General features: G+C 41.0%; 1 protein-coding gene and 1 pseudogene across 1 annotated transcript in view; one reads left to right on the top strand and one right to left on the bottom strand.

The window, feature by feature from the left end:
• Positions 1-19,248, bottom strand: part of col12a1b (collagen, type XII, alpha 1b) — a 156,374-nt gene extending 137,126 nt beyond the window's left edge. Inside the window, exons 1-9 of the mRNA XM_030047083.1 lie at positions 19,094-19,248; positions 18,170-18,279; positions 13,703-13,819; positions 12,370-12,513; positions 8,731-8,790; positions 6,967-7,230; positions 4,154-4,318; positions 1,466-1,639; positions 577-867 (exon numbers count right to left, since the gene is read on the bottom strand). Coding sequence (XP_029902943.1) covers positions 577-867; positions 1,466-1,639; positions 4,154-4,318; positions 6,967-7,230; positions 8,731-8,790; positions 12,370-12,513; positions 13,703-13,819; positions 18,170-18,245 — 1,291 coding nt within the window. The 5' untranslated portion in view covers positions 18,246-18,279; positions 19,094-19,248. The remainder of the gene's footprint in view (positions 1-576; positions 868-1,465; positions 1,640-4,153; positions 4,319-6,966; positions 7,231-8,730; positions 8,791-12,369; positions 12,514-13,702; positions 13,820-18,169; positions 18,280-19,093) is intronic.
• A 4,689-nt stretch (positions 19,249-23,937) lies between these two features.
• Positions 23,938-25,703, top strand: LOC115356588 (putative nuclease HARBI1; annotated as a pseudogene).
• Positions 25,704-26,013: the final 310 nt, after the last annotated feature.

Raw genomic sequence — 26,013 nt, 5'->3', positions numbered from 1 at the left:
GTTTTCATTCCCATACAACTGCACAGCATTCTTAATTATGTTTAGGGGGAAAATATGTTGTTGCAGATTATGTTTGTTTCTGACAAATCACAAGTACATTTCCAATAAATATATCTTGTATATCATGCTGGGTGGCATTTTAGCCATCTTCATTACTTTAGCAACCAAAACTACTTGGTTAAGGTTAGAAAAAGGTTAGGTTTAGGCCTAAAAAATACTTCTTATGATAATCTAACATAAAATATGCAACCTTTGCAACAAACAGTCATTACTGTCATTTTGCACTGGGTCACCTGGGTAAAAATCAGCTGTTTGACCTATCCACCACACATGCCTCCTAGCTGAGTCCTCAGACTAAGGAATTACAAAGGTATTATAATCTTATGATGCATTAAAAACAAATGTAATCCAATTGAAAAATACCCTCCCCTTGATGCATAATTGAGAATGCAGTTTAGCTGTATGAGAACATACTTTTTAGGAGACAGGGCTCGAACCTGGACAACACTGACTGGCCAATATTATTCTTTCTTTACCAAGAATAACGTTGTTTTTTTCTGTAGATACTGTACTCACCCAAAGACACCTTGACTGGCTCGGTCTTCTCCATGGCCATGATGGGCTCGCTGGGCATCAGGCCTTTGAGGGCAAACAGGCTGATCTGGTACTCGGTGTCTGGAGAAAGGTCTCTGACTAGCACCGAGGTCTGGCCTGGACCAATGTACATCTCCTGGCGTTTGCTGCCAGCCATCATGGGGATCATTTGCAGTTTGTATCCAGAAATTTCTCCGATGGAAGGATCCCATGTCACACGCATGGACTTTGAGGCCAACTCCAGGACTTGAAGGTTAGAGGCCGGCTCGACGACTGAGGAAATCAGTCACAAATCAGAATGGCAGAATTATTCTGGATTGCAAAAGTGCAGCTAATGGACACAAATTTGTTCTGGTGGCACTGGTGGAGAACCACATTTCACTTATCCACTTTTTACACTGTGCTAAAACTCCAGTGCAAACGGGTTAGCCGTCATTTCAGCCCTGAAACAATCCCAGGTAAATACTGGCTTTAGCTCCAATCAGCAGAGCTGTAAATGGGTCAGTGGAGTTTGATAAATTACCAATGAACACCACCAACTTTTGCACTGGAAGATTATCACACCAGTTAACCCTGGAGTTTTAATATATGGTCTATGATTGCTGCTAATGTAAGCCATGTTTGTGTATTTTTGTTTGGTTTTAGTGGGTCATCCTGGGTGAAAAAAGTTGTTTAAGACCCATTTGCCTGGTTTAAAAGTGAGTGCAAAGGGACAACAGAAGACAAAATTATCCGCAGACTATAGAAATGGAAAGGAGAGGGATCGAGACAGAGGACTGTCAAATGATGGCCAGTCTAGTGATTATTAGTTAGTAAAATCAGACTGTGATGTTGTTAGTACATCAGCCCACGTCGCAGTCTGACATCTTACCTTCTTCTCCACTGACAAGCGAGTTGAGCTGGTCGTCGACACCAGCGCACACTTGGGTAATGAGCTCTTTCTGAACAGTCTTGATCACATCAAAGTCTGCCACATTATAGACGTGAGTCCTGTAAGGGGTGGAAGCCATTAGCTTCATCTCCTCCTCGTCTGCTTCTTTGATCCCTAAATAGTACAAAGAAAAAAATCAAAGTTGTGTTAAATGTACAGTATATGATCCCTCATAAAACCAGGGAAATGTTCCATACAACCTCCGCAAATCTGACTGCCAGCCAAATTCAGGACGTTTACTCATTGGAAGTTAAGAGGCAACACCAGTAAATTTGAAGCAGTTCTTGTAAATTCACTGGCCGACATGTGAAAATGATTGCTGCAGAAGTAACCTGAATATTTTCCCCAGGTCTGAGAGCTGTAAATACATGGATAAAGTGAGCAATTTATAAAGATGTGAAGTCAAACACTTCTTTTCCACGTTAGTAAAATTAAAGGTTATCCAGCTGGATTCACTGCCATTTGACGGCGAAATGTCAGGTCTCAACTTTTATTCTACTCTCTGCTGGAAAGTATGACAGCGTCAGCAGTAAGTCTGAAACCGGTTTAATTCTCTTTAAGACTGGAGGGTTTTACAGTCCTACATTCTTCCGTAACACACTGACACTGTTACCCGAGTAGTTATCCCTGAATGATCACAGTTTATGCACTTTGCTACTGAGCAGCGGTACTCAACTTACAGCTCGCGGGCCAAATATGGCCCCCAATAAGGTGCTGAGTGGCCCACTGACTGTTTTCTAATTCACCGTGAAACAAATTTATTCACACTGGGTTTTTTTTTTAATCCATGTCAGTAAGTAAATGTTCAGCAGTGTTCCTTTATGATTGACAGCTGCTCTCGCCTATAACTGCCCAACTGCCTCCAAGCTGCACCTGATTGGACAAAGGCTTCACCAATGGGCCGTCCTCTCCCGGATTTCAAGCCACACCAACATGGCGGCTCTGTTGGAAACTTGTTTTGAATGCATTTCCAAAATTAAGTCTGCAGCTGCTGAATCTGTTTTCATTTCAGATCGATGACAGTTTGTCTAAACGTTTCTCGGGAGTTTCCAGAGGCTGCGAGTCGCACCAGACACCCGTAATTTGCATAAAGTAGCCTTGACCTCAACTTTATGCAAATGAGGAGATCCCAGCACTACACCACATCTCTCAAAACACCTGACTACCAGAAGGCATTGCACAGCTGCCTACATAGACAATAAATAGGAAGCCTGGAAATGACGGATCCTGTGGACGCACACCGTTAGCTCTTCAGATGAGCGAGGACCGCAAACTTTATTACAGAAATGAGGATAATTCCGATCCCATAAATGTGCATTTTATACTAAAACCTTAAATATGCTTTTCATTCTGTCCCTGGTTGGAGCAGTTTATGTTTACAGTTTTTGTATGTGAATCATTCCAACATTTGAGTGATTGTTGGAGGAGATTTCGAGCTACTTCCCCAGCCTGAGACAAGATGTTGGACGCCATTTCCACCTCTGTACGTCCAGTGGTTCAGTTCCTGTGGCTAGCATTTCCTGTTAGCATAGCATAAAGACGTGAAGTCTATGGGAGTCCTTAGCCTGGCTCTGTCAAAGTGAAAAAAATAACCAGCAGTTCCTAAGCTGTCTTATTTATTTGAAATATAGATCCTGGATTTAAAAAATGAGTCATTTTACAAGAAGTTAGATGGTGGAACTGTAAGGTAAGGTAAACTTTAAGGTTTATTTTTTCACTTTCACTGAGCCAGGCTAACTACTCCCATAGACTTCCAGTCTTTATGCTAAGCTAACAGGAAATGCTGCCCATAGGAACTGAACCACTGGAGGTACAGAGGTGGCAATGGTTTCCAACATCTGGTCTCAGTCTGGGGAAGTCGGGAAAAGGGGATTTTGCCCAAAATGTTGGAGTATTCCTTTAAAACTAAAACACAGTTTGAGCTGTTAAATGCAGTAAGATGTGATTTATCTGGCATACAGACCAATTGTCAATCTTTGCACCAAATTCATTTAGTCAGTAAGATAATAAGTCAGTTAATTTGAAAATATCACACGGTGCATGGGGTTGCCTTTTAACTAAATCCAATATAAAGTAGTTGCTGTCCTGGGAAAAGTCCAGGTTTGGTGATTTTCATGTTTCTACCACTCATTGTCTTACTGAGCCTTCAGAAACCCCACTGGATCAATTACAAAAAAAAGCATGAAAACCAAGCTGTTTTCCTTCATTCCTGACAGCTGGCATTTTAAGATATAAGCTTTTTACTGGACAGCGCTGATATCAGAAATATCTGAGAAAAAAAAAAAACTTTAAGTGCTATTGAGCAACTTTTAATCAGTGACCTGGTTTAGTCTACTGCAGAGAAAAAATAGAAGTGTTATTATTATTTAACCACCAGTCCCATCAACTCTATAGCAACAGCACACTTGTGTTACTCCAGCTTTGTGGAAAGTATGACAGTGCAGGCCCAACATAAACATACATAAAACTTGCTATCGCTTGCTTGTAATGTTAAGGATCTAGGAATCTGAGCTGGGTTTGGGATTACGTCACTTTAAGATGCATTTTTCTGAGAGTTTCTGCTTATTGCCTAAAATATAATGTAAAATGCAGTCAATTTGTCTGCAAGGCTGTGTTTTGGCCACATACCTAGGACAAAGATCTCCACCCCCCTGCTCCTGAGCTTCTTGGCGTAACTCTCCACAGGATCCTGAGATTTGCCGTCGGTGATGATCACGGCCACTTTGGGAAAACCCTTCCTGGCGCCGGCAGCCTCAGTGAAAGTGTTTTTCAGGAGGAAGTCCAGGGCATCGCCTGCAGCAAAGAGGTCGACTCTTTACTCACAAAAATGACTTCTACATTCACTCACCAAGGTCCATCACATTTTCCACTGTCAGCACTAATAACCAGGGAAGACATGATGAGAAACATAATTGAGTAATGCTTATCTGATTCATATTCTGATTCAAAACTGAAAATAGAAGAAAATAATGCTCTAAAACTGTATTTATGACTGTCCCATAAATTAATATGCTCATCATGCCACTCAGCTTATGGCATGCTGTTGAAATCCAAAATAGCCTGGTTTTGAGCAAAAGATAATAATCTGTTTTTTATTCTAAAAAAAAAAAAAAAGCATTTTCTCCATCGATACGAATAGAGGAGGGATGAGGTTCTTTAATAATGTGCGCCTGTTTGGAGAATTGTCACACAAACCATTAACCCCTGCTGTTACAGATACCTATGTCATCATATTGGACAAACTTAAAACTAGGGGGGAAAAAAAATTTAAATGAGAGCTAGGTGTTAAATACACTGGTGTAAAGTGAAAAAAAAAGAAACAATGAGATTGTTAGTGGCTTCACATTGCCTGTTGCAGACAGACACAAAATACCATCTCTGAGCTCTGTCACTGCACCTTTAATTTTTACCAACGCTACTAAACCTAGAAGTCAATAAATAAATAAATAAATAAATAAATAAAAACAGCATTTGCAAGTAAAAAAAAAAAAAAATACAATAAAATACAATAAAATAAAATATTTAAAACCACCAAACCCACACTGAAAACTCTCTAAACAAAAACAGAAAAACAAAAAAATATATATATATAATGAAAATGAAAGAAAATGAACTGGAAAAGATAAAGAATTTGAAAAAAAAAAAAATGAAAACAAAATAAATGAATTAAAACCACTAAACCCATAACAAAAACGATCTAAAATTAATATTAAATAGGAAAAAAATGGTAAAAAAGAATTTAATTAAATAAAATGAATGAATTAAAACCACTACACCCATACCAAAAACTGTCGAAAACTAACTTGAAACACATTAAAAAGGAAATTGGAACAAAATAATAACACAATAAAATAAAATGAAATAACTAAATTAAAACCACCAAACCCACACTGAAAACTCTCTAAAACTAACCTGAAACAGACTTAAAAAAAAAAATGGAAAAACAAAACAAAAAAAAATGAAAATGAAATAAAATGAACCGAAAAAGATAACAAATTTGAAAAAAAAGAAATAACTAAATGAAAACAATCCGTGTATCATTCGTTCTTTCTATTTTCAATTGCCAGTCAAAAATTAAAAAATGAAAAAGTGACTGGTTATTTTGTTATTTGTTTTTTAATCTAACACCAAAATCCAAAATATGTCTGGTTTTTCATAGTTCAATTTTAGGCTCGGATCAAAAATACGAAATGGAAAAACGGGAATCAGGACTGAATTTGATTTTATTATTTAATTGGTCCGGTTTACATGACCCAGAAGTTTGGTAATGAGTGGTAGCTCACAGCAGATCACAGCAGCAGGCGCATTCAGTCCCGCCACCCTGATCACCGCCACCATGGATAGTTATTACGTGTTGTTTCGAGGACCAAAGCGTGTGACTCTAAAACAGGGGTGTCAAACTCGTGCCATGGAGGACCAAGAGGCTGCAGGTTTTCATTCCAACCAACAACTCCACCAGGTGATTTCACTGATTAGTCCCGCCTCTCTGTTTCGAGGTAGGGTGATCACTGAAATCACCTGGTGGAGTTGTTGGTTGGAATGAAAACCTGCAGCCTCTTGGCCCTCCATGGCACGAGTTTGACACCCCTGCTCTAAAAGAAGAGGACATGACAACCGAAAAAATCAGCTGAGCTTCTTAACAATGATGGGTAGTAGCTCCGGAGACCTTCTTAACCGATCTGGGAAACCCGGCCCTTTTCTGTGAAATTGCACAGTGGCGGTTCTGCCTATGTTGCCGCCCTAGGCGAAATTACTGGCTTGCGCCCTTCCATGTTACTACTCCTACCGCGGCGCCAGTCGGCCGCGGCATCAGGTGGGCCGGCCGCAGCACCGGACGCCATCAGGCGGGCCGGCCGCGGCACCGGACGGTACCGCGCCCACCCGGTCAGGTCTGCCGGATCTGACAGGTGAGCGTCCGGTGCCGCTCAGCTCAGCTGATTTTTTCGGTTGTCATGTCCTCTTCTTTTAGAGCCACACGCTTTGGTCCTCGAAACAACACCTAATAACTATGGTGGCGGTGATCAGGGTGGCGGGACTGAATGCACCTGGCTGCTGTGATCTGCTGTGAGCTACCGCTCATTACCAAACTTCTGGGTCACGTAAACCGGACCAATTAAATAATAAAATCAAATTCAGTCCTGATTCCCGTTTTTCAATTTGGTATTTTTGATCCGAGCCTAAAATTGAACTATGAAAAACCAGGCATATTTTGGATTTTGGTGTTAGATTAAAAAACAAATAACAAAATAACCAGTCACTTTTTCATTTTTTCATTTTTGATTGGCCATTGAAAATAGAAAGAACGAATGATACACGGATTGAAAACCACCAAACTCACACTGAACACTATCTAAAACAAACCCAAAAAAAAGATTTTAAAAGAAAATGGGGAAAAAATAACATGAATGAGTAACCAATACTCATCCTCATCTTCCTCCTACCTGTCATGGTGTTGCCTCCCTTGTAGGGCAGTGAGCCGATGGCCCGCAGCAGCTCCCCTCGGCTCAGGTGCTGCTTCAGCTCGAACTCGGTCCTGGCGTCGCTGCTGTACTGCACCACGGCCACACGTGTCTTGTCCTCGCCGATCTGGAAGGCGCTCACCGTCGCCGAGATGAAGCTGCGGATGTGCTTGAAGTTCGGCCGGCCCACGCTCCACGAGCCGTCCACCAGAAACACCACGTCGGCCACGGCGCTGAAAGAGCATTCTGGGAAAGAGTCACCGTGTGAGAGGGAAGTGGGAAGAGTGGGAAGAGAGGAAATCCAGTGTGAGCTTCAGCGACTTCAGCCTGGTTCACTTTTTTAAAAAATATTTAAAATTATTTAATGAGGAAAAATGAGCAAAGTCTGCATTTTGGACGATAACTTCTGAGAAATTTCACAAAAATAAAGAATTATCTTACACACACCGACTCCCCCTGGTGCTAATTTTTGGTTTTTACAGATATTTATGCATTGTTTAAATACGTAAACCTTGGTCTAAAATGTAAAATAAATTATCAAACAAGCATGAATATCATCGAGAAAGATCAGGAATGTGCCGAAAACTCATTTCTCATTAAAAAAAAAAAGTCAGACTCAGTCATATAATTCCTCCATTGTAAGTGCACGCTCTCGATGCGCCAGATAAATGGAAAAAGTAAATGATTTGACCTTAAAGCAGGTCTTGAGGAGCGATCCGCTCTCCTTTCCAGAGTCTTACAAGCCCCAGAAGCCACATGAGCACCCGAACACGCCTGCGCTCACACTGCTGTCAGGTATATTTACAAGTGAGCAGTAAAATCTGACTGTGAAGACAACATGTGGTCAAGCATTTTTTTTTTCTCATCCCATTTGCAAAATGCATAACAATATCGGCTGTGGGAAGCCACGATGGAAAATCAGTCACTGGACTTCTCACTGGCAGTCACTCGGCCTGCTGGGAGGCTAGGATCAGGGACTTGCTCCGTGTTGATGTGATTTCAATCCGATCTGATCTGACACTGCTCTCACCTCCAATCCTTTATCCCAAAACAGTTATTTACCCAGCTTTTCTACAGTAAAAGTGTGTTTTAAAGCGTATTATTCTTTTGGAGCAGGCTGTTCTTTAACAGTTCCTTGGTAATTAGATCAACTGATGGATCGCTTTTGATAATAAAGCCGTCTGCAGTTTTTCCTAAAGCCTATAAGAGGCACAGATTTATGTTTCGTTTGCTTGTGGGGAGTTTCCTCAAGACTCTGCCGTGCAGCTCATGAGGAGAAGGAAAAATCAGCACAAGGCAGTCATCTGCATAACTAGGCCAGGCAACAGCGCTCTTGTAAATCAGTATCTGTAATGGTTTCCACTTCTCTCAGCACTTCAGGGCCGGGCGACTTTCGGCTCCCCAGCACCACGTCCCGCCTCCGGGCCCCGCACTGAGCATGTGCAAGCCCCGGCACATTGGCATGACTGGCTGGCAGCAAACCAAGCTGATGACCAAACACTGCTGAGATTTATATGTTTTTTTTGTTTGTTTTTTTGTTTTTTTTTTTGTTGCATACAATGGGGTATTGTATGGAGAAACCTTCCTGGGCTGCTGACGTCACACCGCTGGAGCCGGCCCAATGGCAAACAAGAAAATTCGAGGATGAACTTCCTTTCTCTTTCTTGAAAATTTGGATTGATTATCACAGCGGGAAAGGAAACCCGGGCAAATAAAAAGCGCCGTAAATGAGCAAACTGGACTTACTGACTGAATCTGTGAGCTGAGGTTTCCTGGGAGTTCCTCCTGTGACGCCACTCGACTGGACTGGAAAACAAAAATGTGATAATGGCGTTAATGGGAGATACAGGTTTAATGCCCACATTAACAAACATATCCTGCCCCAAGTCATGACAGGTAGGAGACGGTTGAAGTGGAAAGACTCGTTAGTTAAACTTAATTCACTCAGTATCTCTGAAATACATCATATCAAGTCCACATCAGCATAATACATTTTATCAAAAATAGACTAAATCACAACTTGGACTTTGCCCTCCTATTATCTTTGGGGTCAATTTAACATCTCTAAATACATGATTAACATTGTATTTGCTTCATATTTAACCCTCCTGTTATGTTCAAATTTACTAACATCTTTTATGTTTGGGCTCAATTTGACCCCAGCAGTTTAAACCTCCACAAAATTATTATAATTAAAATTGTTACCAAAGTTTATGTGTCAGGTACTTTATGTTTCTTTGTTGACGACCTAAATAGCCCTTTAAATAAAACATAAGTTTTCCTATTATGCCACTATGGAAAAATATGCAAATCACCATAAATCACCATGATTGACCTAAAATGGGAAAGACATATACATTTTTGGTGTTTTAATGGCTTTATATTATTTCTAAGTACAGATTTTTGTTATTTATAACCAATGCGTTACAAAGTGTGTCCAGGACACTGAAAACATATCATCATGTGAATTTCATGTTTACCTGGTAGTAGGGGTGTAACAGTTCACCTAACACACAGTTCGGTTCAAACTTCGGTTTTCAAAAACTACTAAAGAAATGTTTTGAAAACTTCTAGAAAAAAAAGAACGGTGTTTTTAATGACCCAGTTGTCGGTGATATAATGTCCAACCATGTGTAGTTAATGCAGTGAACTCTGCGCTGCTTCAGTCCTCTTGTAGTTTAGCCTTCACATCCTCATAAAGTTTAGGCAACACATTTTGGCTGAAATGTGGTCGACTGGGCACGTCATGTCGCTGTTCCAGGACACTTAGCAAATGTCTGAATTAAGCATTATTGTAATAATGTATGTAATACTGCGATTATACAACTATTACCAACAAAATAAAATGTATAATCAAAATGTATTCACATTGTAGGCATTTCGCTCTCATAATATACAAGGTTTTTGCCGGTATTCTCTCCGTTTCAGTGGAAATACATGAGATCTGACGTTAACTAGTCCTTGTCAGCCACCCAACTTGGGCTTATTATGTTTTCAGGACATCGTGATTTCCCCAAACTGAATAAATACCGAATATAGCAACACAAAACTGCTTTGCTAACTCAATCATGTTGTAACTAGAATATCCGCTGGGGAAAAAAATGTTTTTTTTCATGGACTGATAGTTATACTTCTGCCGACTTCCCGGTCATTTTTAAGCTAACAGGTGCCGTGACAGCGACTCAGCAGCACAGCTGATCTTTATCTACAACCAACTTATATGAAGTTATATTTAAATACAGGCTACTGCTTTCCAGTGTCGGCTCCACAACAAACATCTGTCTTTTAATAAACTCACCGGCAGACGTTTCATTCCAGCTGGGGCTGTGTCCCTCCAAGCTAACGTTAGCTCCTGTTCATGAGGCTGAGCAGCAGCAGTTGAAGTGTCTGTCCGGTGTTTGTCAGCTCGGCTTGGAGACATCTGACGGCCCAAGACGGTGACCGGGCCGGACCGGCTTCATTTCCTCACCTCTCCTGCTGATCCAGCTCTTCACTCGTCACTCTCGCGTATCTCTCCTTTTTCTCTTCTGTCTTGTCTTCCTCGTTCAGCCGTTTATCCAAACTCAGGTCGCCAAATAAATTAAAATCGACACCCAATCGGTCCGTTATGCAGGGAACAAAGCTGACAGCGGCTTTTGAAGCGGGTTTCAGTGAAACGTTTCTCGTTGCCATGGAAACCACACAGACTCGGGCAATAAGATGTAGGCGGAGTAATATTTTCAGTGATGAGGTCTTTAAGCACGAGAGGGTGTGTTTGACCGTTATTATTGTCTCGACGGTGATGCGGCCGTTTGATAATATCCATCCTCACTGATATTAACAGTGAAGCCAAAGTGAACCGAGGCTCGGGAAAACGGAATGAGTTTCTAAACCGAAATCCTTTGGACAGAGGTTTTCCGGTTCGGTCCAAAACCGTTACACCCTTACCCAGTAGTACCCATTACATTAGGAAAACTCATTAAATATGAAGCAAAAAAAAAAAAAAAGAAAAAAAAGAAAGAAAGAAAAAGGGGGAAAAAATGATGTTAATCATTTATTTAGAGACGTTAAACACTGAGTGGGGTCAAACTAACCCCATATATAATAGGAGGGTTAATAACATTTCCTAATTTAAAGTGGGTAAACATGAAATTAAAACAATGATATGTCTTAAATTGTGTAGCATCGGTGTGTTTCTTTGGTGTCTATTTGGCCTCCAGGCTTTTTTTTTTTAGCTGTGTAACACATATAACACACTTTTTTAAGTAATTTTGGACACTAAGGGACTAAAACATGACATTTATAATCTTCAGAAAACAGAACCACACCTGTAGCAGTGTGAGAACTGATAATGTGACATCTGGGAGAGAAAAATACGATTCCCACAAGAACTCTAAAGTATAAGGAGGAGGTTGTGTTTTATTTGAAGAGCTATTTAGATTGTCAACAAGACACATCAAGTATCTGACATGTAGATTTTTCTAATAATCCATTTCTGAAGGTTTGAATTGCTGGAGTCAAATTGGCCCCAACAAAAATATTAGTAAATCTGAAGGGTTAAAAGTGTACCACAGTCTGTTTTAATATTGTGTTATCAACCATTTAATCTAAGTATTTTGGACTCTTATTTTTTTTCTGTTACAAAAGGTAGGTCTCTTATTTTGGAAGCAAACTCTTGCGGCTTTTCCTGTATCATGCGAGGACGTGCTTGCACAACAGCATCAAATTTAAGCATGGGCCACTACGGCAGTCCACTACGGTAACTGGAAACGGATCGGCGCTCGACATATAAACCTGCCTGTCGTAGCAGTCCATTCTACTATGGAACAGACGCTAATCTAAACATTAAATACCTGACACAAATCAAACTCAACTTAACTGGGGGCTGTGGCTCAGTGAAAGTCAACACTTATCTTATCCTCAGCATCGCTCCTGATTGGCTCCTCACTACAGAATCACTGAAATCCGTCCAATCAGGGCATTCGTTTGCAGCATTGGAACTGAAAAAGCCTCGGAGCAGCTGCTGTCGGCCAATCACAGTGCAGCTTTGTGAGGATTATGTTTTTTACATTCATTCAGCAAAACCCCATTTTACCTGAATGTCACTCTTTTGCAAAACAAGAGTAACATCATCGTACTCAGACTGAGCCACAGTCTGCTTGAAAGCAGCAAATTCATGAAAAGTGAATTATGTGGGACTTAAAACTGTTTTCCTTACCAGCTCTGTTTTTTAAGCAGACCAGAAGCCTCAGATGATGGATGGGTATCTGCCAAAGCGCCTGCAACCTTCCACTAATTTACCAGCTGTGGCATTAGCTAGCGTTTGGCCAGTGGCTGGTACTAATTTCCCGGCCTGTTTTACACACAGAGGGGCAGCATGAATGGAAAAGATTTGCGGTGACTCACTTGTGATCTGGCCTGTGATGGGCAGACTCTCCTCTGATCCGGCGTAGGCAGATATTGTTACTACATAATCCACATCTGGACTCAAGTCTGAGATGGACGTCTTAGACGCAGAGGCAGGGAGAGTAAATTCTTTTGTTGGTTCCTCTACAAGAATGCGGAGAGTCAGAGGGAACCCATTAGAGAACTATGGCATGACTTCATTTCTCCAAAGTCAGAAATTCAGAATAGGAGAACACTTTGCTGTAAAACGGCCTCATCCCATTATATCAACCTGCGCCTTCACTGCTAAAGAAAATGACATTACACAGAGCAACACCGCTACAGACCAATGGAAACGTCCGGAATACGTCACATACTTACAAGACACAATTTAAGTACAAATAAATGCAGTTATACACCAAAACTGGTTCATGCAAAGGATAACACACTGGAATAAATACTAGTAAAGGTACCTTTAACTACACAGAAAACTTCTCAGGGTTAAAGGTGCAGTATGTAGTTTTTATACAAAAAGAAGTTTAAAAAAAAAAAAAATCAAATTGTAAAATGGTATACCAAAATTTTTGGTCAGAGTTACGGCTTAGGGTTTGGTTGTTTAATACTGCTATTTTGCTTATGTATTATTTTTACTCTTTAAAAAAGCATCTTTTAGGTCTCTGTTTGATTGATGGTACCTCAAGATAGTTTTTCTTCTGATTTATTATAGAATGAGAGAATAATTAAATATATATATATATATATATATCATATAGGGAAGCAGCTTCTGCCCATGTAATCAAATATCTGATAAAACTACATAGTGCACCTTTGATTAGCAATTTTATTTCATTCATGGACTTTATGTTTTTCTTCATATTGTTTATTTCATCTCTTTTCACTGTAAAGTGTCCTTGAGAGCAAAGGAAAGCGCCATACAAATAAAAGGCTTTATAATCATTCTTATCATTATTTGATAAATAATGCAATATCCTCATCATCATATCATCATGCAACTGATCTGGAGCAACTAAAATGTTTCATTAACTGATGAAAACCTGCAAAGTGCCGCTTTCTGCTCTCAGAGTTTGGATTTTGTGTTTCAAAGAGTGGTAGCAAAAACACATGCAGCACCACCCACGGACAATTACACACTTCCGTAGCCGTTAGTAATGCCTTTTTCCGTTTTTATCATTAGAGCTCGCGGGTCCAAGTGCTGCACTTCTCTGGAAAAAATCTTTAGCTCATCGCTGGGAGTGTCTGGTCTTGCCAGGGAGAGTGATTTCTTCGTGTTAACGACGCTCGTAATGTTAGAGAGCGGGCAAGACAGAGCTCGCACTTTAATGACGTTACCCACCTGTCTCTGAGGTCACTTGTATTCTGTAGCCCTGTATCCTAGTCCGGGGTTTTGTCCAAATCATTTGAACTGCATTCTCACTTAAAATCTTAAATCTCAAATCCGAGGGTGGGTCAACTGTGGAGGAAAAGCATAGTCATGTTAATCCCACATTAAACAAAGAAAGAAATGTATGGATGTGAGTATTGCTGATTATTCCCAACAGTCAACACTTCCAGAGTGAAGTTGCTCAGTTCACTGTTGGAGCAAACATGACAGGACAGTAAACACACCGCACAAACCAAACTACAGACTGGAGGAAAAAAAGCCATTTTGGAGAAAAATGACGTCCGTTTGAGCCGTCGCGACCGGTGGCCACGGTCAACAACTCAAGCAACACGAGGAAGACAACAAACAAAACAACAGAGAACAACAGAGAGCACCACTGGCCGCAAGGACAGGACATTCAGAGAGGATAAACAAACAGGATGGGAAATGAAAACCAGCCAGCAGACAATTTGAAAAGGTAAATGTCTGTGGTCCTACCAGCTGCTCTGACAGGTGATCGACCAGAGCCTGGAGGTTTGGACACATTCCAGAAATTAATTTGGCTGGTGAACTGGCCCGTGAAGATGACATCACCAGTTTAGAAAAAAAAAAAGAGTTTTCCCACCCTGTTTACAAACCACAACATGGACCAGCTGACATCCAGCCAGCTGTCCATGACCTCAATCCAACTCGTGATGTTGAATTGACAAACAGCAACAACATACAAGTCTCATAAAAATCCCCCGTGGCGCTCATTGATTATGCAATGGATCAAGATGTGGCTGATCACTTTCATCGCCGTCCGGCTGCTGCCATCCATTGCAAACCTCGTAAAAGAATACACGGTGCCGGTGTGGACACGTGTACATCTTTTGTGAAAAAAGTTTCCAAAGATCTGCACCAGAGGTTCTTAAACTATTTTAGCTCACATGTGCACAAAGGCTCCTCTCGGGTCCCGTAATTGCTGAGTCATGCTTGTATTCCCTCACCAAAAAAAAAAAAAAAAAAAAAAAAAAAAAAAAATCAAGTGAAATCGCAGGTGAAATAAGCCACATTTGGTTTTGGAACAACATGTGAATTAAGTATTTCACATGTGGAAAAAACAAAGTGAAAACCACATATGCTCCAAAATCACATGTGGCTTACTGCACATGTGAGTTCATGTTTTTTTCACATGTGGAAATTCTAGTTCAGAAGCCAATCACATGACTTTGTGTGACAAATTTTCTTTGCACATGTGAAAAACTTAATTCACATGAAAATAGCAAGTCACGTGAAAATATCTAGTTTTCTTTACACAGGTGAAAATGTTACTTCACAGGTGAGTATTACCAGTCAGTCATGTGAAAATGCTAATTCCACATGACTTTGTGTGACTAATTTTCTTTGCACATGTGAAAAATCATGTGAAAATAGCAAGTCACATGTGAAAATTTCAAGGTGACATGTGACAAAGTCACGTGAAGTCACATGAAAATATCAAGTTTTCTTTTCACAGGTGAAAATGTTAGTTCACAGGTGAGTATTGCTATTGTCACATGTGAAAATGGTAAATTCATATGTGAAATTTAAGTTTTAATATGTGTAAAGGTGTAGTTCACATGTGACATTTTCATAAAGGTTCTTGGCGTATGGGGACGCAACAGGAAAAAAATGAAAAAGGTCCCATGATAAATGTAGGATCCTGGCCTTACAGTTTAAGAACCGCTGGTGAACATGACGTGTCAACACAACAAAATACGAAGAGCATACACATTATGTTTCAAAATGTGACCACTTGACACTGACGATCATGCACATGTACATGAAAAGTTGTTTGCAACAACTTGTGGAACTGGACGAGAGTCTCCATGTACACAACGGACCACACAATATTACAGGATAAAATATTTTAAAATGATATTCTTCAGGTATGGGGGCGCTAGCTCGGACTTGTAGCTTGTCTAATCATGCAAAACCTGGAGCCTAGCTGAAAGTCAGACTTAACGCAGACGAATTACCTCTACCTCGCTAATCAAATTGCCCCTAAGGGATATTAAAGACTTCCTCTACTCTTAAGTTAACAGTGTGTACTAATGGGATTAACTATGGAATATAATAACAAGCCTGGTCTAACACACTTCATGAAATGACTATGATGTCTTAAAAATGAAGATAAGGTGCTCCTCAAACAAAACAAAAAAAAAACAAAAAAAAAACTTGTCGCTTTGGGATTTACTTTTTCACTTTGGTGAAGCAAGGCTAACGACTCCCATAGATTTCAAGTCTTTATGCTAAGCTAACACTAAATGCTACGCACAGGAACTGAACCACTGGACGTACAGAGGAGAAAATAACATACAATATTCTCCATAGTTGTTTTACTCAGGTGAAAATGGCTGCTCTAATTCATGCTGTTGTTACTTAAATCCTTTCATGATCAAGGAACATCATCTTCACATTATTCCTGTCCATAGCATCTCCATTTCAGAATTCATGCTCACTTCATGAGATTTTGCAAGGCTATAATGACAGGGACACTCCTCAGGTACTGCAGGATCACAATACGAGCTGTGGGTCGGAGTAAAACTGCGCAAACAAACAAAAAGTGGATGTAAAGTCAGTTCTACAACAGGCTAGCTAGACTGAAGCAGGAATCCTCTCTGTGGCTCTAAGTCCTGCAGCTGCCACTGGCTCGTGAGGTGTATTAGCACAGGGGTGAAGAATATCATTGTAAAATATTGTCGTAAAGCCGTGGCTCAGGAGCAGCTGGGTGCGGCGGTGCACGCCAGAGGACCTGAGCGAGGCTTGACCGGACTGGGAGTGTTACAGGACAGCAAAAATCGAGAACCACCAACCTGGAAAATTCAATTCAAGCGCGGTGGTCTGCTCCTTCTGTTTCCAAATGGGTCTACTTTAGCCAAAACTACCTACATTCTAATCAAATAGAGGCTTTTAATCCAGGGGAACACACACATACACACTCACACAGACTTGGGTACACACATAAACACGCACACATACACGCACCATCCAGGTTCACACTCAGGCTTAAGAGCTATATACCTTTAACCTGGGGCTGCAGGCTCTGCTCTAAAAAACGCTTTCACTCAGTAATTTTCCACCAAAACTATGATTGTTTAAAGCAGATGCCCCACTTGTTAGGAGTCTTCTCACTTTTCTCCAAGGTGCTCAAACCTTTAAGTCCGGCCTCAACTTGCCAAACTATTCCAAACAGTAGGCTGTAATGTGTTATTACCCCGTTACGACCCCTCCAACCTCTCAAAAGGCAGTCGGCGTCCCAGCTCGGACGTTAAAGGGTTTATAAGGGGTCAGAAATTCTCCTGGAACGAGAGAAGAGGGCTCTCCTCCTGATCATCCAATGTGTTTTTACAGAACTTTTTTATTCTGAGGTCTTTACTCTGAGAGAATATCCAGAGGCACAGAGGAGCAGATTTTCTCTGCCTAACCTCTAAAACCTCTGGAAAATAATGTGAAACTCATATTTTGTCTTTCCGTTCCATCAGGAAAAGGACATAGGGAGGAAACTTGGCCACCTGCCGTCTGAGATTTTTTTTTTCTTTTCTTTTCCATTTTTTTTTTCTTGTTTGAAACTGGAGAAATGCAGGCTACAGTCTCTGTGGATCTTGTGATTTTGTCAGTGGGTAGATTTTGAGCAAGGGTGCCTCCTGGTGTTAGAAAGATCAAACTACACCTGTCTGAGTTAAGGCTGCCCTACTTAACTGCTTTTCCACTCTATGAACCTGTTTGGGATTCAGTGCAGGCAAAAACTGTCTAAACCCAATTTACCCACATTTTTTATGTGGAATAGAATTTTACAGCTGTCATAAGTCTTAATCACACCATATATCATAATTAGGGGCTGACATTAAGCTCTACAACTAAAACAATGGACTTTTTCATATGTAAAAACACAAAAATTATGCTTTTCTGAGTTTTTTACTCCATAAACATGTAAACTATGACCACCAGTGGATGATCATCATCCGTTGGTGGTCAGAGTTTAGCCACTTCTCAATATTCCACTACATCACTGCACTGACCAAGTTATTCAAGCCTTGGCCCACCGACACAGTCTGTGCTGGCCTGCGATCAGTTCAAGCCAAATAGGCTATACTTGAGGAGTGGGGAACAGCAAGACTCCTTTTCTTACTGCAATATCTGATGGAATCTGACAGAAAATTTAACTGCTACGAACTAATTGGTCAAGGAAAAGTTCTGACAAATCAGTCTGTAATCATGAAAAGTCACACAAGTATGAATGAAACAAATCAATTCACAAATACACACATTATTTGACATGATGTGACTTTTTATTCACAGCAGCTGAACATTTTCAAGCAGTCTAAGATCTGAGAGAAGAGGTGATGGCAGGAGTGTTTGGTAAGAGGAGGTGCAGGAGGAAGAGGAGCAGGAGGAGGAGGAGGGGAGCGGCTTTACCTGTTTTCTGGGCCTGAGAGGAGGACAGCAGCACTGCGAGAAGGGCCGCCGCCACCAGAGACAGCCTGCTCTTCATTTTCGCTCCCTGGCTCAGCAGCACATGAATGAATCTGCGAGAAAGGAAGAGCCAGTTTAGGCTGAGAGCTCAGCAGCTGGCCGGTCTGCTTCAGGCGCTTCACCTTGACCCAGGCTTTGGAAGAAACCTCAGCAGACACACACTACGTGCACATGGACATCAGACAGCCGCCTCACATGAATCTAAAAAGCACTCGACGCTGTCTGGCCCGTTAGGAGTCTCGAGAAAACACAGCTGACACTAAATTAACCAAGCTCAATTTCCCCGGGGTTTGCGCGCCTCCTGCTGCATCAAAAAATGTGTCCCAAATAAGCAGAGACTTATCCGGTGACAGACATCATGCGCTTGCTCGGGCAAAGACATCAGAGCCTAAAAATGAACTCCAAGTAAGTCACAATAAAGACAATTTGAATGGCATGGAAAACCTGCTAATATAGGCGAGCCATAAAAATGCGCGCACTCTCACTGCGTGATATCCCAATCTAGGTCATCTATCAGGAATAAAGCCTGGTCTACCACTGTAAAAATCTGATGCAGTTTCATATTTCGCTATTGATAAGATGGCAACATGAACAGACAGATGCTCTCTCCAGTTTAGAGTAACCGAGCACCAAATGCGCCGTGCGTAATTACGCACAGCAATGCCAAGAATGGACCTCAGTTTTATGCTGTTATCCGGATAAAAACGAAGTTAAAATCACATTATCTAAGAGGAAACTATCTGAAATACCACTGCAGCGAGAAACTCGGTATTATATCGCATGCCATAAAATCAATTCAACTGACTTAATCTGCGAAATACTAAAAAAAAAAAAAAAAAAAAAAAGCGTTATTCATGCATCACTGACCTACGGAGGAGGTTTTCAGTATTCTCTGGTTTGATTAAAAAAAAAATGGAAAAAGTTAAAGCCTTTGTTGTAGACACCCCGACTGCGAAATGATGGAGAGTGAGATGGTCCAGTGGAAAAGTCGGAGAGCTCAGTGGCTTGAGTTCCCAGACGCGTCGGCCTGCCTCTTTCCAAGTGGGAAGACTCTCCACACAATCTGCTACTTAATAGGGGGCTGCTCCCAGCTCTCCCTGCACCGTCGTAAGCTCTTACGACATCCAGCGAGGCCAAATGATGTGTAACCTCTAAAAGTGCGGGGAGACACACTCGGAAACTTTTACATAGTTTTCTGCATTCCTTTCTGGTGATGATGGGCTTCTGTGCGTCTCAGCCACAGGAGGACTGCAGCGCAGATCTGCTTTCGGGAAGCAGGGGATGTGTGGAGGGCCCGCTGGGAAAATCTTAGGCTGCTAGCCCTTCTTTCACCGTGAATCAACGGGAAAATATTCAGCGGCTTAGTACACAAGACCCAGTCAGTCCGTGCCATTTAATGCAGACTACCCTGCGTTCACGGTAATTCGATAGAATTTCAAATCAGCATTTGTGTAAATCAGATGAGACTGGGGTTCATTCAGCCTTTTCAAGTGTCTAATGAGGACACTGCGCATTTGTCCATGTTGATAAGTATCGATATTTCACTGAAAATTAATTTCTAACTTGGGAAACTGTTTGGAGACTGGAGGGCTGTAGAGGTGGCTCTGGCCGGCCGATCAAAACTGTCAAAAGGTGTTTTTCTGTTTTTAAACTGACTGTGGTGGTTATGCTGTGACAGAAACACTGGCTCAGAGCTGATTCATGCACTCTGAGTTAAATTACCACTGATGATTTTTCTGTAACTGGAGAATATGTCCAATAAAGAAGCTGTAGACCTACCTATTGTACATGCCATTTGCCATATTAAACACGAGTGTTCATTTGCATTAGCCTATATCGTTTTTCTTGTAGGTTATATGGATATGAGACATGTACAAAGGCAGCATTGCTTCAGTTACACGGGGTTAATATCATTTAAATGGAATCCGACTCAACAGTTCATTCTGTGTGGCGCTGCTTGGCGGTTTCAGCTGATTTCTTTGGAAACGCGGCCCTCTAGTGGTGTAAAGCTCGACGTGCAGGCTGGAGAGTCGCTGCTGCTTTTTGTGAGATGCGGGTTTCTCATTATTGCAACGAGCGACCATTTCAAATCTTTAAAAGGCTTCTGCAGTCGATCAGAGCCTCAAGAGATCCATCGTCGCTTTCCACGCAGCGTGGCCGTCCATGCTCTCCACATGCCTGTTGCTCTTTAAAGTGTTTTTCTCAGCTGTGAACAACAATTTGTCCTTTAGTTCAGTGTCTCATGTATATAAAATAAATGTGATTTCCTGAAAATGTATCGTAAAAGAATGAATATTATGATTTGTCTGATAGCTGAAGCCATTTTGGCTTCAGAAAACTGGAATTTTACTGGTTTTCAAAGAGGAAATCACTTCCACGGCTACGGAATAATCCAGATATTGTATGGATTATATAAAATAACAGGCTTATGTGGCATTACAAGGCTGTTATTGCCTCAGATGCGTGACTCCACACACTCGGGACAGATTGCTTTGGACTTCCTCCCCAGGGGAACGTTTAGTGAAATTGAGCAGCTAAACACATGATTTCCAACCAATTTGGCATAAAAACATGCCGTGATATATCACGGTGCAAGATTTTAATTAATACTAAAAGGTTCCGGATTGCCTAATAATCCAAATGACACGTTATTACACGTTAAAACCAGGTTGACACCGGCCTCGTTACTCCAACACATAAATACCCACTTTCCTTTCTTATACTAAATGTGGAACGACATCGTTCTTGATTTTCAATACACTGTACTGGAAACACACACACACACACACACACACACACACACACACACACACACACACACACACACACACACACACACACACACACACACACACACACACACACACTTTACCAATCTGCCAATAGGGGGCGCCAAGCTCCACTGTATTCCTATCAGTGATGCAGCGATAAACAAAATGAGCACAATGACTTTGCAGTGACAGCAATCATTGAGGTAAATATGGGAACAAAATCAATAATATTTTTAGAAAAGCAATATTTCTCCCTTTAAAACACTCTGTCCTGAGTTCAACTCTGTTGTTTTGGTTCTTATTATGATCCACACTGGGCACCACAAAGATTTACAGTCTGAAACCTGAAGGGAAAGAAGTCTCTGTCAGTGAACCAGAGTTATAATTATGAACTTTGGACCTTTGAGCCGTCTGTCATCTTTTAACAGTCTTTGTTTTCCCATTCATGAACTTCTTTTTCATTCAGTTTTATACATTTACTGGTATTTTTAATTATTAAAAATCCATATTTGTGCATATATATTTTGTTGTTGCTGCTGTTGTCATTTTTTCCCGTTTGCTTATTTTTTGTTTGTTTGTTTTGTTGTTTTTTCATCTTTTTAAATTTTTTATCTCTTTGTTTTTGGCTGGTCCATTCGTCCCTACACACTCAGCTGACTGCTATGACATTAGGTGATGACGTATCTGGAAGGGATATTCCAGAATTACAACAGGATTTGATTGGATCATCCTTCAGTGTTCCTGTACCTCACAACCATGAGTGATCACCTGAAGATTAACCAAAATTTGTACACCCAACTCTCCTGACTGCTCCAAAGCTGCTTAAGACTCCATCTCATTTTCTTCATATGGTTTGGGAGCGCCCTCATGTGGCCAGATTTTGGAAAGAAGTCACCACCACATTATCAGACCTCACCTCTAACCCAACACCTGTGACAATACACAACTCTGAATGACCCGTCCATGTTCCAGATTCCTAAATGTCAGGATTGGCTCATACCTGAAGGCCTGACAGTCACAAAAAATGATTTCAGTCCGTTGACAACGACCACACAGCGATGGAAACGATGTGATGTGAGTGAAACGACAGACTCTCACACTCTCAGATATTGTTAATTTGGAACTCAATATGACTTGTATTGATGCTGATGAGGTGGAAAGTGAGAAGATGTGGCTGTTAGTGTCAGTTTGTAAAAAACTACCATGCAATTCACTGTATTATCCACCTGTAGTCTGTTAATGCCTGTTTTCAATTGTTGTAAACACATTTTATTTTATATATATTTCAATTAAAAAAAAAAAAAAAAAAAAAAAAAGTCAAGCACATTCATGTTCCTCAGAAGATGAGCCCTGTCAGCAGTGGTGGAATGAGCAATGCAAATTGAAGTACTGTTCCTCTGCTGGTATCTGACTGCAGTAGAAGTAGAAGTACTGTTCCTCTGCTGGTATGTGACTGCAGTAGCAGTAGAAGTACTGTTCCTCTGCTGGTATCTGACTGCAGTAGAAGTAGAAGTACTGTTCCTCTGCTGGTATCTGACTGCAGTAGAAGTAGAAGTACTGTTCCTCTGCTGGTATGTGACTGCAGTAGAAGTAGAAGTACTGTTCCTCTGCTGGTATGTGACTGCAGTAGAAGTAGAAGTACTGTTCCTCTGCTGGTATGTGACTGCAGTAGAAGTAGAAGTCGTGCAGTAAAAATCTCCTGCAGTAAAAGTCCAAAGTGTCTCATGTCAAATGTCCTGGCAGTAAAAGTGACTGAGCTCCTTTTTCCAAACAGTAACTGTGTTAGCTGGGATCTTTTCCATGCAGTTAGAAAAGGAGGAGAGAACACGCTGCACACTACATGCATTACACTCAACTGAAGTGAGGACCGTGTAGACTCAGCTGCCCGTCAGGTTTGGTAACTTGGTTTCCTGGCGTCAGTCTCAGGCCAAACGTTGGACTTGAGCCAGTGTAAATGCAGTGGCTGTACTGCCATGACATTTGCTTAAAGGGCTGGTACCTTCCAGAGAATGAAGCCTGTTGATTTTGGTGAGCTCACTACATTGAGTCAAAAATAGGTCCAATATTTTTTTTTTCCTGTATACATATCTATAAACATTTAAGAATTGCAATAAAATAAGATTATTTCAGAAATAAATCTGAATTACATTATGTTTGGTATTGTAATAAATAAAATAATAATAAAAAAAAATGTTTGCCCCCCACCCAGCGCAAATTTCAAACTCTGCCTATGACCTGGGGCCTGTTCCATCAAGCTGGCTAACGGGATAGCCTGTCTTATTTGGATAAGCCTCGCTAATTTAAGTGAGAGTTCCGTTCCATCAAAGTGGCTTATATGAGTTGCAGCTCAGTAACCATGGTAACTTAGTCAGCAGAACTAGCCTGCTCCGTGGCAGGCTTACGGCCAAGCTCAGCTCAGCTGCGTGTCAAAGAATGTCCGACAGATGGAAACAGACCCCCAAATGACGGTCCCGTCATGTATATTGTTGCCCTGGCATCACATATTCAATTCAATTCAATTCAGATTTAATTATGTAGCACCATGTCCATGTTCGGAAATGTAAGTTCAGACTTATTTCCCACAATGTGACCAAGCATGAATGTACGTGTTTTCTTAATAAAAATAAACGTAATGAAAATCATGTGTTACCACTGTCAGTCTCCGAAATCAACCGAATAAACAATTACTCAATCAAATTTTATTCACATAGCACAAGTCATACATCAAATGCAACAACAAGTGTTGAACATAAGAGTTAAAAAGAACATGAGGTTAAATTAAAAAAAAAAAAAAAAAAAAAAAAAAAGACGTCTTATTTTATTTCCCACCTGCAATTTGCGACGATCCGCCTCTGTTCTGCTCAAAGCCAATAGGTTAGTTGACATAGGTGTAGGCTATATAAGCAGTGCATCTAAGGACCACAACCTTTCTGACCAACCATGGCATGCCCATTTATTGATGACCCTGTCGAGGAAGGAGCTCGGATCCTAAACAGAGCATTCAAACCACCAACTCCTAGAGTGTTCAGAGACAGGAGCAATCCTCTGGGCTTCTCTGATGAATACCTGTGGGAGAGATACAGATTCACTAGGCCCAGTATTGTGTACAAATGTAACATGCTGGAGCCACTCATTAGAAAGCACACCAACCGTAGCCAGGCATTAACCACTGTGCAGTCTATCTGCATAGGACTGCGTTTCTTTGCCTGTGGGACATTTTTATACAGTGTGGGTGATGCAGAACGTCTGTCAAAGGCAACTATGTGCAGGGAAATACGTCTGGTGTACCTTGCCCTCAAGAATCATCTTAATTTCTTTGTCACCTTTCCTGGCCATCTGGAGACACAGAAGATCAAGGAGGCATTTTATTCAATTGCAGGTATGTCACAGTTAAAACAACAAACAAACAAACAAACAAACAAACAAAAAAACGCAAAATTGCCTATAGTCTGACATGTTTCTGTATTAACATAATACTTTCTTTCAGGCCTCCCCAATGTCATAGGTGCCATAGACTGCACCCATGTCCGTATCCAGGCCCCATCTGGACCTGTGGAGGCGGATTATGTCAACAGAAAATCTTTCCATAGTCTAAATGTACAGGTATGTACGAGGGGCAGCTGTCCATATACTGTCTGGCAGAATAGTAATCATAGGATCTGGAAGATATGAGCAAATCTGTGATAAGAGATTAAATTAGCTTTGATGTCGACATTTCTTTGGATGTAAATCCTGTTACCCTAGCAGTTGTTCAGAGATGTGCATTTCAATGTCAGCCTTACACAAAGAGGCACTTGTACTGTACAGAGATAATGTCAGTGTCAGTGTAGAAGTCAGGTATTTTCCTCTCAAACATGTCATAGCACTGACATATGTTATTCCTGCTGAGTAATCTTAAATTAATGCTCTACCAAGCAAAGTGTGTCATGTCATTGACGGTCACCCTCTATGCTGACAGATGATCTGCGATGCAAGTTGCCTGATATCATCGAGGCGAAACGGACGGGCTCTGTGCATGATTCTAGGATCTTCCGTGCATCATCACTGTCCCAGAGGTTTGAACAAGGCAAGAGAATGTTACTACCCAAAGGGTTTTTACTTCTGTAATATATATATATGTTGCACACTCAAATGTGGGAATTTGTAATGAGGGAGAAGGTGTAGATGTCATTTTAAGGAATTCAAAGTGGTAATTATAATTATTTTCTGGAAAACCGTATCAGGCACACATCATTGTTCCAATTATTATAAGTTGTAAATACATGTGTGGAGGGGATCATTAATCTATGTTAACCATATGAATGCCATGTATACTGAACCAATACTTGTATTCTGCAGGGGAATTTAATGGAGTCCTGCTTGGAGACAAAGGCTATGCATGCATGCCGTACCTGCTGACACCCTACTGTGAACCAGCAACGGATGCAGAGAGGGCATTCAACTGTGCCCACTCAAGAACAAGAGCACGGATAGAAATGGCATTTGGCCAACTCAAAACGAGATTCCAGTGCCTAAAGAGCCTCAGGGTCACTCCAGACAGGGCCTGTGAGATTATTATTGCCTGTGCTGTCTTGCATAATATTGCCATTATACGTCGAGAGAGACTGTTGCTGGAGGAGCATTGGGAGGACATTGTCCCAGCTATTCAGGAGAACATGGACGGGAGAACAGTGAGGGACGTTTACAAGAACACATATCTCAGTTAATCCCAATTGGATTCATGGTCATCCCACTTTTGGAATGATCCCTTTATATTTGGATTTTTACATGTATAATTTCAGAAAGACTGTGCCTAAGTTTTGAAATCATTTATTAACCATTCAAAAACAAACAAACAAACAAAAAACCTCAGTCGTCATCATTTTGTTCAAGCTGTGAAGACAAAGAATGAAATCGTTAAATACAGTCCAAACCATGGCTTTCTGTTATGTTTAAATTTATACTTACTTCCTTCTCCAGTTTTTTGATTTCCAGCTTCAGCTTTTTTATTTTGAGTTTCTTGCATTGTGCATCCAG

This window comes from Myripristis murdjan, chromosome 24 (genome assembly GCF_902150065.1).
Source record: "Myripristis murdjan chromosome 24, fMyrMur1.1, whole genome shotgun sequence".
NCBI classification, from domain to species: domain Eukaryota; kingdom Metazoa; phylum Chordata; class Actinopteri; order Holocentriformes; family Holocentridae; genus Myripristis; species Myripristis murdjan.
Note: the sequence above shows the minus strand (reverse complement) of the source record. Positions and strands in the feature narration are given on the sequence as shown.